The sequence below is a fragment of the Theobroma cacao genome, chromosome 6, assembly GCF_053813885.1.
Source record: "Theobroma cacao isolate CCN51 chromosome 6, ASM5381388v1, whole genome shotgun sequence".
Taxonomy (NCBI): Eukaryota; Viridiplantae; Streptophyta; class Magnoliopsida; order Malvales; family Malvaceae; genus Theobroma; species Theobroma cacao.
The window spans coordinates 4,768,398-4,780,745 of record NC_142644.1 but is presented as its reverse complement, the minus strand read 5'-3'; the positions used below and the strand labels follow the sequence as shown (position 1 = coordinate 4,780,745).

Here is a 12,348-nt window from a genome sequence, read left to right as displayed (position 1 = left end):
TATTTGACTTTGTTAAAATGAGTCTTGATCTTATGAATTTTAATTCCTTAAAAGTTATCATTAAATTTGACCATAATTTAACCACAATTGTAAAATTCTAACTAGTAATAAATATATAAAAAATGCACTCGAGCATTTGACTCATTGATTGGTGTATTATCTCCTGTCTAAAAGAGTAGAGTTCAAATACTCATCTCTTAATTATATAAAAAATATATATGTATAAAAAATTGTTTTAAATATTTAAATTAGATAAATATTATCTTTTATTAATATATTTTGAATTCAAGTACGATTTTATGATTGCCATAAAGTCATATCAGAATTTTGTGATAGTTCACGGAGCTGATTTTGCGGATCAAAACTCCACTAAAACAAAGTAATATAACAAGAATAACGTGAAAGTGTTATTCCTTAAAATGTCATTCTCACTTATAAATTTGACTTATTTCCTCATATTATATATATATATATACATATATATTAACTTCACCTAAAATCAATAAAATTGCTTATTCCAAAAAAAAAAATTTTGCTTTCATCCACGTACAATATAAATTGTAATTTGAAATTTTAATAGTGCTTTATATGTAAAACTTTTAATAAACTTGTTATATTTCTCATTATTTATGTAAAACTCTTAATAATGCTTGTATGTTCTATGATTTACGTGAAAATTAATAACTATTTCTCAGATTTCGACGTTTAATAATTATATATTGTTGGTCTACTCATTAAATTCCATAAACCTATTACTTTCTTTTGTTTTTTCAATTTTAATTTTCATTTAATCATTTTTTACGAATAACCTTGAATTTTACCCATAATTTTATAGTGTAAAGGAAATGAGAGTAGAAAACTTTAAGAACTTGTTTGACCTAATTTTTTTTTAGTTTAAAAGCTATTATGAAGCTTTTATGAAAAATAGTAACTTTTAAAATTATGTTAAAGTTGTTTGATAAACTGTTTGGTAAAATAAATTATACAAATTTAAATTTTAATTAAAATTACCATAAAAGATATTAATGCTATTTTCAATAATTTAATAAATCAAAGTGGAATAAATTTGTTTAAAGATTATATACGATTTTAGATATTAAAATCAAAGAAATCTATAAAAGAATAGACAACTCTCAAATTTATACAGTAATAATAGTATTATATTTTTAAAAAAATATGTATTTCGTAAAAAACTGACGTGTTTTTAAAAATAAGAGAAAGCTTCTCTTTGTCTCTTTGAAGCTTTTCCTTAAGCTACATTTTAAAAATTTTATCCTCTAAAAAAAAGTTAATTTTTTTTAAGAGTTTTTCAAAAATCTTGTTTTGTCTAATTTTATTTATAAGAAGTAGATAAACTAAAAAATAAAAATAAACTAAGGCACTAAATATGGTATATGCTGATAACGTGTAAACACGTTCCATATGAAAGTCTGAAACGTCTGGCCAATGGTAGGAAAAAAAGGCATCCTATTCCATTGCAACTTTTGCTTAACAAGCAGTAAGTTACTTTACCCACTAGCCACCCATATATTTAAGTTTAGGAAAATAAACTCTTATGCTTTATTCCTGCACCACTGGAAAGATATCACCTTTTCTATTGTCCCCTAGCCTCTTTCATCAGCTTTGAGACTAGCAAATCCTGAAGAGATACTACACTACTTTCTTTTGCCATACACTATCATTTCACATCCTCGTACACAACACAAGCACAAAATCTTATTGGGGATCTGTTGCTTTTCTTGCGCTATGATGTGATTTCAATTTAATTATGCAGAATGCCCTGGCACCGAAAATAATATGACAGATGATTTAACGTTTAGGAATACATTTCTTCCGGTAGAGAGGTAACGCTAAAAAAAAAAGGTCCACACTTTCACAATTTTGATTGTTTTAACCACTAATGGTAGTAATAATTTCATTTGTCTTTTAGAACCAGTATATTATTTCATTCAAAATCTGTCCCAATCGTTTCTGGACATACTGAAAATCAAGATCATATTTGTCACCGCATAGTGTAAACACTAGGGAGCCCGTGACATACTGACTTGGCAAAACAGTGGTCAGACACAGAGAGACACGACACATGGGAACTGATCCGATCGGAGCAAATTGGGTACTTTCTGGCACTTTCAAAAGGTCTTTCGCTCCTTTTAAACGCAACTTTTAAGTCAGTCTGTGCCAGTGTTATCATTATATATATGTACTCTATACTGTTACTATCCCTGCATTATTGTTCCTGCAACTCTAAAACACCCTCTCTTCTTCTCTCGAATAATCAGAAAAAGGGTCTTTCAAAACTATCACCAGAAAGAAATGATGCTAAAGTTCTTTCCATGGTTTATGTTTTTCTTATGCACCACTGCCCTGTCATGCTGGAAGCTTGAAGGATTTCCTACATTAGAATCTCCAGATTTCAATCTCTCAGACCCTGCTGTTCGAGGACAAGAGATTCATGGTAGGAACTTAATTACTATTTTGTTGTTTGTTGGTAATGACCATTTTCTTAAGTTGGTGTTTCCTGAAACCAGTTGCAATTTCAGTGTTGAGACATGCAGGTCTAAACAGGACAGTTGGGTTGGAAGCAGATGGTGACAAAGAAGTATACGAGAAGAAGCATGACATTTTTCTGTCAGAAAAATCACAGAGAGGAAAGGGTGCTTATGGTGGTGCAAATATCGCCCACCGACCTCGTCAAGCAAAAAGTGCGGCTTCCTCACTAGTCAGGCCAGCTTTCTTTTTATCAACGACTGTATCGCATGTAAGCTTGACTGTTATCCTCGCATTTCCGTCTTTACTTCTCAAGCTATTTTAGGCCTTTTTTGGTTGAGAACTTATCAAAAAGATTTGGTGGCTTACTCCAGGCTATCAGTCACTAAGATGTAGCAGCCCCTCAAAAAGAAACAAGAAAGAGAGATTGAACTTTGTCCTTGTTTGAAGTTGTATGTCTTTGTTTGTAAATGGAGAATATGTTATCCGGTGTGACTATTTCATTGCAGTACATGTACCTCTAGCTTCCCACAGGGTATACATACCGAAGGTTAAATGGCTTGGTGCCTGCTAAGTTCGTGGTTTTATTCTGTTGATTTTCAACCTTGTTACCACAACACGGCTGTTTTAGTAATGAATTGATTGTTAGAACTCAATCCTAATTCCGTAGTTTAATTTCAGGCGGTTTCTATTGATTTTTTACAATCTATATAAGGGTTTTCTAATTGTTTTTTGTACTTAAGAAAATATCTTGCACCATCTTGTAATTTACAGTGTCATATATACACACTCAAACCAGGAATCTTTTCAGACCAAGGACAACAAATCATGAACCCTGTTCTTCTTCATTTTAACCTCAAAACTGCATCTACAGTCTTCACTATACAGTACACATCTACATATCAAGTCCACTACTGCATGATTTTTGTATCGGAAACTAAGAGTGAAAAAAGCAAAGGAGACTAAAGAACAATATCCTAACAATGACAGGCTTCAAAGGCACATAACTTGTTGAGCCATCAATGTTTTGTCCCTCCAGTTATATCCTAGGTGCCCTACAATGCAACTTTCCAACAAATAAATTTATGATAATGCAAATTCCAACAAAATCTTATATCCTGATTACCTAGTTTTGCATACATTAAAAGAAGCAGCAAATCACCCACAAGTTCAAAAGTAATACAGGATCCAACATCTTCCTTCAAAAGTAACTTTAATATACGAAATGTTAAATTAGTACCACCTCCCTTTGGGGCAACCCTTGTCATAATATTCAACAACACCGTTATTGTACCAAATTAGGAATACAATTTCAGTCCAAGGTCTTTATATGCATAAGCATATGGCATGTGCCTAGTGCAGTCTGAATTTAAGGTACATTTCAAGTGAAATGTGACTAGCCTTTCTGACATTAACATGTATGAAAAAATTGGGAAAGAAACACGCCTATCATTAAAAAAACTGTCTTTCTGGCATATATGAAATAGACCAGGTTCAGACTATACGGTTTCTATGTGGTTCCTCATTTATATGTCATAAATGAGCTTCTCAAACAGTTTCATGTGTTCGGCTTGCAGTGAGATGGCAACTGACAGGCTCCCATCGTTGGTTGGACTTGGTAATACGAAAGATAACCCCTCATAAGGAATCCCGCCTGGGCCCATAAATATGGGCCGGCCCCATCCAAAATCTGCATCATGAATTGGTAGCCTAGCCCAGCTAGTAATCCCAAGATTGGGACACTTAAAAGTATGTGCCCCGCGAACGAGGGCGGATAAATCTGGCTGAAGTTCTAGGTAATCAAGGGCTGACCTAAGATAATCATCATCCATCCGAGCCAATGCATCATGAATCGTCCCAGCAGCATACCATGTTGGCTTTGACAGTAGATCACCTGCCACTGCAATTGGGGTAGCAGTGAAAATCACATTTCCAAAGTAACCAGGTGGGAGTGGGGGGCGCAACCTAGCCCTTCCATCAGTTGCAATGTATAATTTGGTCCCTTGATCACCAGCAAGTCCACGTGCCTTGCAGACAGATCTCCACACGTGACCCGACAACATCTCGTATGAGCTATAATTAACAGTGTTACCATCTTCCTTGGACTTAGCTTTGAGTGCATTGAGCTGTTCCCGGGTCAATTTGAAAATAGAGACTGCTGTGCTTTCAGGACCTGTGGATTGGGGTGGGGTGTTCATTGCAGGAGGCGGTTGGTATTCAATGTGGTGGAACACAGGTTGAGGGGGGTCCCGGGCACGGAGAAGGGTCCGATTGATGAATGGTGGAATCGTGAGGTCAAGACCACGAGCCATATCAGACCATGTATTGATAAAGTGGAGACCAGAAAATCCATCTGCCGCATGATGTTGCATACCAACACCTAGTGAAGCTCCACCACATTTGAAATACGTGACCTAAACAGAATCAAACACCAAAACCATGTTTAATAAGCTCCACATTCATAATGACTAAATTCTAATTCAAGGCAAAAACTTCTTATTACATATTTGCTTCCAAGGCTCAGCAACACATTCACAAGAGCATGAAATCTAAATATTTAAAGCTTCATATCTAAGACTTAGAAGAAGGGGGCAAAAGAAGGGTGAATATTAACAAATTAGAAATCATTCAAGGATGTTAAAGTAAAACTAAAGGGGTGTGTCACACATATAGGTGGCGAGCAAAGACGATCACTGAAAAAGGAAAATGTTGATCACAATGCTGACAATTTAACTACCATACTGAGACCAATGAAAAGTTCTCATTGTTACCTTTTTTCCCTATCTATTTCTCTCAAATATCTTGTCTTCTTATTTTATATTCAAACTGCCCCTACCCCAAATCATCTTCCAAATTTATCTGCACCAAAACAACCATGCTATCAGGCATAGATTGACTCTGCTTTTATTTACTCAGGCTTCGTAACATACAGGGAAAGATCATATTGCCATGTCTTTGCTTGGCTTACATCATTATAAAAGAGATGTACCACCTTCAATTCATCATTAGCAGCAAAGCAGCAAGCAAGCAGAGATATCTTAAACCAACAATGCATCCCCCCAATTCAAAGTAGCCCAATTGCTCATGCCACATAGAGATCGTGACTAGAGGATTAACCTAACTTCACTTAAGACCAAAGGCAGAGAAATAGACAATTAAACTATACCCTATTGATGGCATATAGCTCTAATTATTATTGGGCAACCAATTTTGCGCATCCAGGTTGCAAATTTAATAGGTTTGTCACCAAGATAATTTCTATAACTATGACAAATGCCATTCTTATCCAGGTGGCAGAATAAAAGCTGTTTAACAATCACTTCAATCTAAATCCTCACAGCAATAAGAAAAGAAAATCTATTACTGTGTCAATGCTTAAGTTCAAAGCATACTAGGTAGGTGGATATTGGTCACTACATTTTTGTAAGTTATAGGGGTTCCAACTTGCAAAATTCTTAGGTAGTTTGCAACCATCAAAGAACTCTAGATCAGTAATGACAAATTTTTTTTTGAAAGTTGTTGTTCATTTCAAAACAGAGGGTACCAAAGGTTCACCTCTGGAAGAAGTACATACTTGATTAAAGTCTGTAACTCTCCTATTTGAGAGTAACAGACCTTAATCATCGGTAATGACAAATAATGAGGCACATGTTCACTCAACTTTTTTAGTTGGACCACATTATCTATGATCCAAATCATGATGTTCAAATTTAGTGTGAACCTAATATTTACACAGAAACAATACTATCAGATTGCAGATTAGTTTTCCCACAGCATACAGTTACCCTTTTCAATAGCTGCTAAGGACAGCTATGCACTTTCTAACCAGTTTCAAGTCAATGGCTAGGCAATTGAATTCAACCAGCAACTCATGCCTCTCAGCAAAAGTTCCCTATAAAACATCTGTTTTCAAGTTCTTAAATGGACAAGACTAGATCAGATCCACACCTCAGATCCTAGCTTTTGTTAAATATGAATTCTTTTGAGGTAAATAACAGTAAATATAAAAATGGCATACCAATATAGTCTCTTATTCTTTCTTTCCCCTTTTTGGCTCCACTGAGGTTACTGCATGCTGTTTTCTCCATTACACTGATCAAACTTTTCGGACCTGACTCCCTAAATTTTGACCAAATGGGAATGCTTTCTTCTGGGCATGGCCACAGAAGGAAACAGAAATTGCAAACGTTAATCCAGCTAGAGCTTTAAGAACTTGTTATTTTAAGCAGGGATCATTGGACTGCAGCATCTACACTTCAATTTACTATCAAAGACAGCTTTGAAGTTGCCTATCTCTTCACAAGCATCACACCGTCTATTATAGGGTCCATGTGGGTAACTGTGATGAATTTTTATGCCACTTGACTATCTAAGAAGACTGTAGAACAAACAAAACAGAATTCACTGCCAACTTCGCAATTCATTGAAACAATCCTATAGCAATAGTGGTTATAATTTGCTGTCTGACCAATCTACAATGAGAAACAAATCTAAACCTCAACATAGTCGTGCACATTTTTTTCAAAAAGAAGTCATGTGCACAATTGTATTCAAATTATTTCACATCACAATTAACCTATTCATGCTTCAGAATTGAACTTTGACAGGGCCATTGTAATTTCAGAAATCATTACAAGTTTGATATAAACTCACAAATGCTTGAAGTGCAAGGATAAAGCGTCTTCATTCTCAGATCCTCTATGATAATGGCCACTGAAGTAAGCAATGCGGTAGAGAGAAGCCTACCATATATTTGTTAGTAGAAATGACAGTTGACTGTCGAAGGTTAGCTCCTATTTACAGCATGGCACGCAGCATTCCATAACTATAGAGAATCTAACTACAGCATTTGCTTAACTTACACTCAACACAGAAAAGTATGTTCCCTCGATCTCAAAATGTGGGACTTTTATGCAGGACGGTACACTCAACACAGCAAAGTATGTTCCCTCAATCTCAAAATGTTGGACTTTTATGCAGGACGGCCTACAATAGCCATCCAACTACTTGAGTCAGTTGTGCTATAAATAAGGACAGTCCAGGTAGACTGTGGTATACAGCTAAAAGATTAAAATTTATCTATAAAACAACTCTAAGGACAAGGTTCTTGCGTAAAGTTATGTCATATAAGAGTCAAATCCTAAGAGGTTCCACTTCAAGCCATACAGACAGCTCTCTCTTGCATCCAAAAAGAAGCCATATGGCTAAACCAGAAAGAACAACTGCATTATTACATTTATTAAGGCCGTAGCGTTGCCAACATTGATAACCAACCATAAATAAAATAATTGTAAATGCTGAAATCATAAGAGCCACAATAAAATGATTTAACTACAAAACCAAATTTAGTTCCTCAACTGAACATGACAGTTCTTCCACCAAACTTGGGACTCACCAATCAATATTTATTATTGCTAAACTGGTAACCTCCAAAATAACAACTTGTAAAAAGAACTCTAGAGCAACTTACAGGTAATACATGGTTGCTCAAAAAGTCAAAAGAAACTTTTTTAAAAAAAAAAAAAAAAAACCTTTTCTGGTATAGGTAATTGGGGAGAGAGAATTGTATTTTGAAACTTTGATATACTTTTTTTATACAACCACTTTAAGCCTATAAACACCCGTTAAGTAAAAGCTCTATAGCTATTAACCAATAATCCAAAATCAGACCAAAAGATATGGCTTTGGTACTTTGATTCACTTTACGAAAATAAAATAAATAAACAGAATAAAAAGTTGACAAAACATTACCTGCAAAACCAAGAGCGGGTAAGTACCGATGCCACCGGAATAATCAACAGTTGGGATGAGCTGCCTGAGCTCCAAGGTGGGGGCAAAATCACCAAAATCATCAATAACAGAATTAGTTTCAGCCTCAACTAAGAGCACCCCTTCACCATTGCAATCAATCTCGATCCTTCCATCTTCATCCCTCTTCAACCGGCCGCCCATGGGGTAAAACGGCACCAGGGCCTTGCTCAAAGCCTCCTTCATTACCTGCGGGTCAAAGAAGTTGGACGCACCCGTCGGCCTGTAGAAGTAGACACTAGGGGTATGGAACCTAGGTACGACCAAGTCCACGTTGGAGTTCCACAGGCTCTGCCGTGGAGTCTCCTCCGCCGGCCGTACCATTGTTGATTCCTTCACGTTGACAATCATGATTAACCTGCGCCTGTCCTGCTAAAGTGCGCGGGCAGTGGTGCTAGTGCGACCCACCGATGGATTGCTCTGATTCCTGCAAATGAAAGCCACCAAAATTTTTGCTTGTAACAAATGGAAAACAAGAAAAGCTGAAAGGAACAGTAATAAACTAATATATATATCTTCAAATATATATATACATATAATGAAAAGGAACAGTAACAAACTAATATATATATATATATATAATTAAAAGTCAGCTAAGAGAAAAAGTACAATGTGTAGAGTAAAGACAGAGGAGGGAGGGCGGACCAACTTTGAATCCGTCCCTTAATGCGAAATGAAATTCATTCAATGCATCAAAACTCAAAAGGTTGCATTTATATAAGGGCTAAAAAGGCCGATTATACAGGTCATACTTATTCATCTCCTCAACTACAAGGATCAAAAGCCATGTTATTAGCTCAAAAGGAAAAGAAAAGAAAGAGAAAACCCTCTAATTCTGCCAATCTTTTGAATCTCAAATGATTTAACTCGAAAAAATATCACCTGAAATTAATACACAGTTCATAATCTACTAATATTATATTACCAATAATATTTTCGTAAAATTTTAAAATAAGGATTACAGCTTCCGCCTAATTCAATCTGCTTCATTGAATATTGTATCACAGCAATTCACCTTTCCCCGAAACTAAAGAACTAGGCGTTCATATACGACCAAGTCTAAGCGGGACAGATATCTCAACCCTTGGAGAACGAAACAACGACCGTCGTTCTCCAGGCTTGGTCTGGTTTATTTGAAAGGGAGAAAACAAAACACGGCGTTTCAAAATCTTTACCAATCAAACAGGGCAGGGGCAGAGAGAGCCCACGAAGAAAAACAGATTGAAAAGAAAAAGGAAAATAAATAAATTATAAAGCCGGATGCATGGCAAGTGGCAATACGAACTAACCTGAAAAGATTTGAAGAAAAGGAGGTGAAATGCTAGCAGATAGCAAGAAAAAGGAAGATGAGAAAAAGAAAAAGTAGCGGTGGTGGTGGTGGTGGAAGTGGGAGGGAAAAATAAACGAAGAAAATGGGTGAGGGGTTGGTGACAAGGTGGTGAGAAGAATGGGAGTACGGGAGAGCCTAAATAAGTGTCAAGCAAAAGGCAACAACGGCTTTTGTCACTCACCAACCCCGCCTACTGACATTGACCATTCACTCTTCGCCACCTCATCTTCTCTTGACCCAACCCCCTCCCTTTTACTGATAAAACAAAACGCGAGTTGAGTTGGTGAGGGTAAGACCGTCTTTAGAAGAACAAGGATAATCTTGTATTTTTCTCGTTATTTTTTATTTATTATCTGATCCCCTACCGTTGGATTGGAACGTACAATCAATTTTCCATTCTTTATTCTAATTTTATAATTATTTAATTACAATAAAAAAATTAAATAAGAATTCTTCACGTACAAATGTAAGCTTCATATACTATTTTCATAGATTTTTCATAATTTTAAATTACAATTAATTAATTATTATGTAATAATTATAGGAAAGTATGTTTTCATTTTGTCGTGAAACTTATCTGCAATTAATTACTTAATGTTATAACTATTTTTGTTAATATCTATTTGTATTATATACATCTAGATTTGAATGTAGATTATATTGAATTTAATCTATCTATATAATCTCTTAGTATTATTTTTATCCTATAAATTCTATTTAAATAAGGGATTATTAGCATATAAACAGCCTTTCACTTCATTTGTAAATATACACTTCAATAAAAACTTCTTACTCTCTCTAAATACTTTTTCTTATATTTCTCTTATAGTTGTTCTTTTACATTATATTTCATAACACGTTATCAACATGATTCTTTAATCTCTCAAATTTTGATATTATTTTATTTTTATCATCTTCAAGCTTTAAAAGATTTTAATGATTGAGTTTTAATTTCTAATTTTAGCAAATCAGGTAAGTTCTGGTATTATTTTGTTTTCATCCTCTCACTTCAAAAAGATTTCAATGGTTAGTCTGTGATTTCTAGTTTTAGAAAATCAGGTAAATGACTTGATATCTCTTTGGTATTTTCATTTCCTAAAAATTAACTTTAATATGAATTTTGCTATCGTGTATTATATATTATATTTTATCCCTTAATTGGAAAGTGAATTTGCTATTATACAGCTACTAATGAAAAATCATGAATCCATCCATTTCTTGAAATGAATGTGACATCATTTAAAATTTATGGTTATGGACAAGAATGAAATCGCCTTAATAATTTACATTAATCACTATTCTAATTATAAAAATAACTTTACCTACCAAGAGTGGATGAATAACTTTACCCATTAGAAGTAGATATATAACTTTAGTTTTACCCACCAAGCGTAGGTGAATAACTTAACCCACCAAAAGTGGGTGAATATTTTTAATTCACTAGGAGTGGGTGAATAGTAAAGAGATATAAGAAAAAGATAAAAATATACAGAATTAAAAAATATATAGAAAATTTCTTGTCATCGATATGGCATGAAAGGTCGTTGGTCATATACTTGTTGTACATATTGAATTTTATCAAGCATTACTGAAAGCTAAGTATGGCCAAGTTGACACATCAAGATATTGTTGATTTTCTTGTCCACCTTGAAAAGGAATTGATCATATGATTAGTAATGGAATATCCATTGTTGATTTTCTTATCCACCATGAAAGAGTAATTGATAATTTGATTGATAATGGAAATATCCAAGAATGAAATTTCTTAATAGTTTGTTGGTATATTTTAGCATAACTCTAATATGAAGATCATTTTATATGTTTTTATTATGATATGTTGATATTATGTGTTTTAATTCTATATTTAATATTTTTTTATGTTAACTTGTAAGTTTCTAATTGTATATATCTTTTTTTTATTAAAGAAAAACATATATATATTCATCTTGTTGAATCCAAGATCCTTGATGTAAATATATGTGTAGCAAACAAAACCACAATGCACAACTGTATTTATAAATAATAAATATTTTTCTCACTTGACAATAAAAGAACCCAATGTTAATACAATATCTGGTAGTACAAGATTAATTGAAAGCTCTGAAAGAGTCAATATTTTAATACTAGGGGAACAAATTTTATAATAGAAGATGTATTATATTTAATGTCTTAAATAAATTTATTAAGTTTTAAAGATATTTATCTGAACAAATTTTATATTGAGATAGCAAATGAAAGAGACAATTAATACCTTTATATTACATATATTACCTCAAGTAAGAAGTGTATAATAATAACAAAAAAAATTACCCATTTTGTTCTCTGGTTTGTACTACACAATATTAGAATAATTAAAACTCATACTATAATAAATCAAAAGTTTACTAATGATTTTAATGTTTGACATGACCAATTGGACAATCCCGGATCAATAATGATGCTAAAATTATTGAAAATAAATGTAGTCATCAATTGAAAAATCACAAGATTTTTCATTATAATGAATTCTCATATGCTGCTTGCTCTGAAGGTAAATTAATTATAAAGCCATTATTAGTTAAAGTTGGGACTGAATCCTACATTTTTTAAACATATTCATGTGTTATATGTGGATTTATATATCCATCATGTGAACTATTTAGATATTTTACAGTTTTAATCAATGCATCAACTAGATGGTCACATGTATGCTTATTATCAACTTGCAATTTGACATTTGCAAT

At 33.7% G+C, this 12,348-nt stretch overlaps 2 protein-coding genes and 1 long non-coding RNA gene across 5 annotated transcripts; 1 reads left to right on the top strand and 2 right to left on the bottom strand.

The window, feature by feature from the left end:
- Positions 1-2,177: 2,177 nt before the first annotated feature.
- Positions 2,178-2,985, top strand: LOC18595465 (uncharacterized). Of its 2 annotated transcripts, XM_007023415.3 has the most exons (3): positions 2,178-2,455; positions 2,541-2,758; positions 2,862-2,985. In XM_007023415.3, exons 1-3 carry the CDS (start codon positions 2,314-2,316, stop codon positions 2,874-2,876), a joined length of 375 nt encoding a protein of 124 aa, XP_007023477.3. In that variant the 5' UTR covers positions 2,178-2,313; the 3' UTR covers positions 2,877-2,985. The 2 variants fall into 2 exon arrangements, with proteins under 2 accessions (XP_007023477.3, XP_017978940.2); XM_018123451.2 differs by having other exon boundaries at positions 2,182-2,455; positions 2,541-2,985.
- A 698-nt stretch (positions 2,986-3,683) lies between these two features.
- LOC18595464 (shikimate O-hydroxycinnamoyltransferase) lies at positions 3,684-9,749 on the bottom strand. Of its 2 annotated transcripts, XM_088807247.1 has the most exons (4): positions 9,585-9,749; positions 9,311-9,419; positions 8,239-8,722; positions 3,684-4,901 (listed from the first exon to the last, which is right to left on the bottom strand). In XM_088807247.1, exons 3-4 carry the CDS (start codon positions 8,644-8,646, stop codon positions 4,014-4,016), a joined length of 1,296 nt encoding a protein of 431 aa, XP_088663373.1. In that variant the 5' UTR covers positions 8,647-8,722; positions 9,311-9,419; positions 9,585-9,749; the 3' UTR covers positions 3,684-4,013. The 2 variants fall into 2 exon arrangements, with proteins under 2 accessions (XP_088663373.1, XP_007023475.2); XM_007023413.3 differs by lacking the exon at positions 9,311-9,419.
- On the bottom strand, positions 5,290-8,232 carry LOC148762003 (uncharacterized). The gene is made up of 2 exons (XR_016027041.1): positions 7,141-8,232; positions 5,290-6,865 (listed from the first exon to the last, which is right to left on the bottom strand). It is a non-coding gene; the product is annotated as an uncharacterized LOC148762003 (long non-coding RNA).
- Positions 9,750-12,348: the final 2,599 nt, after the last annotated feature.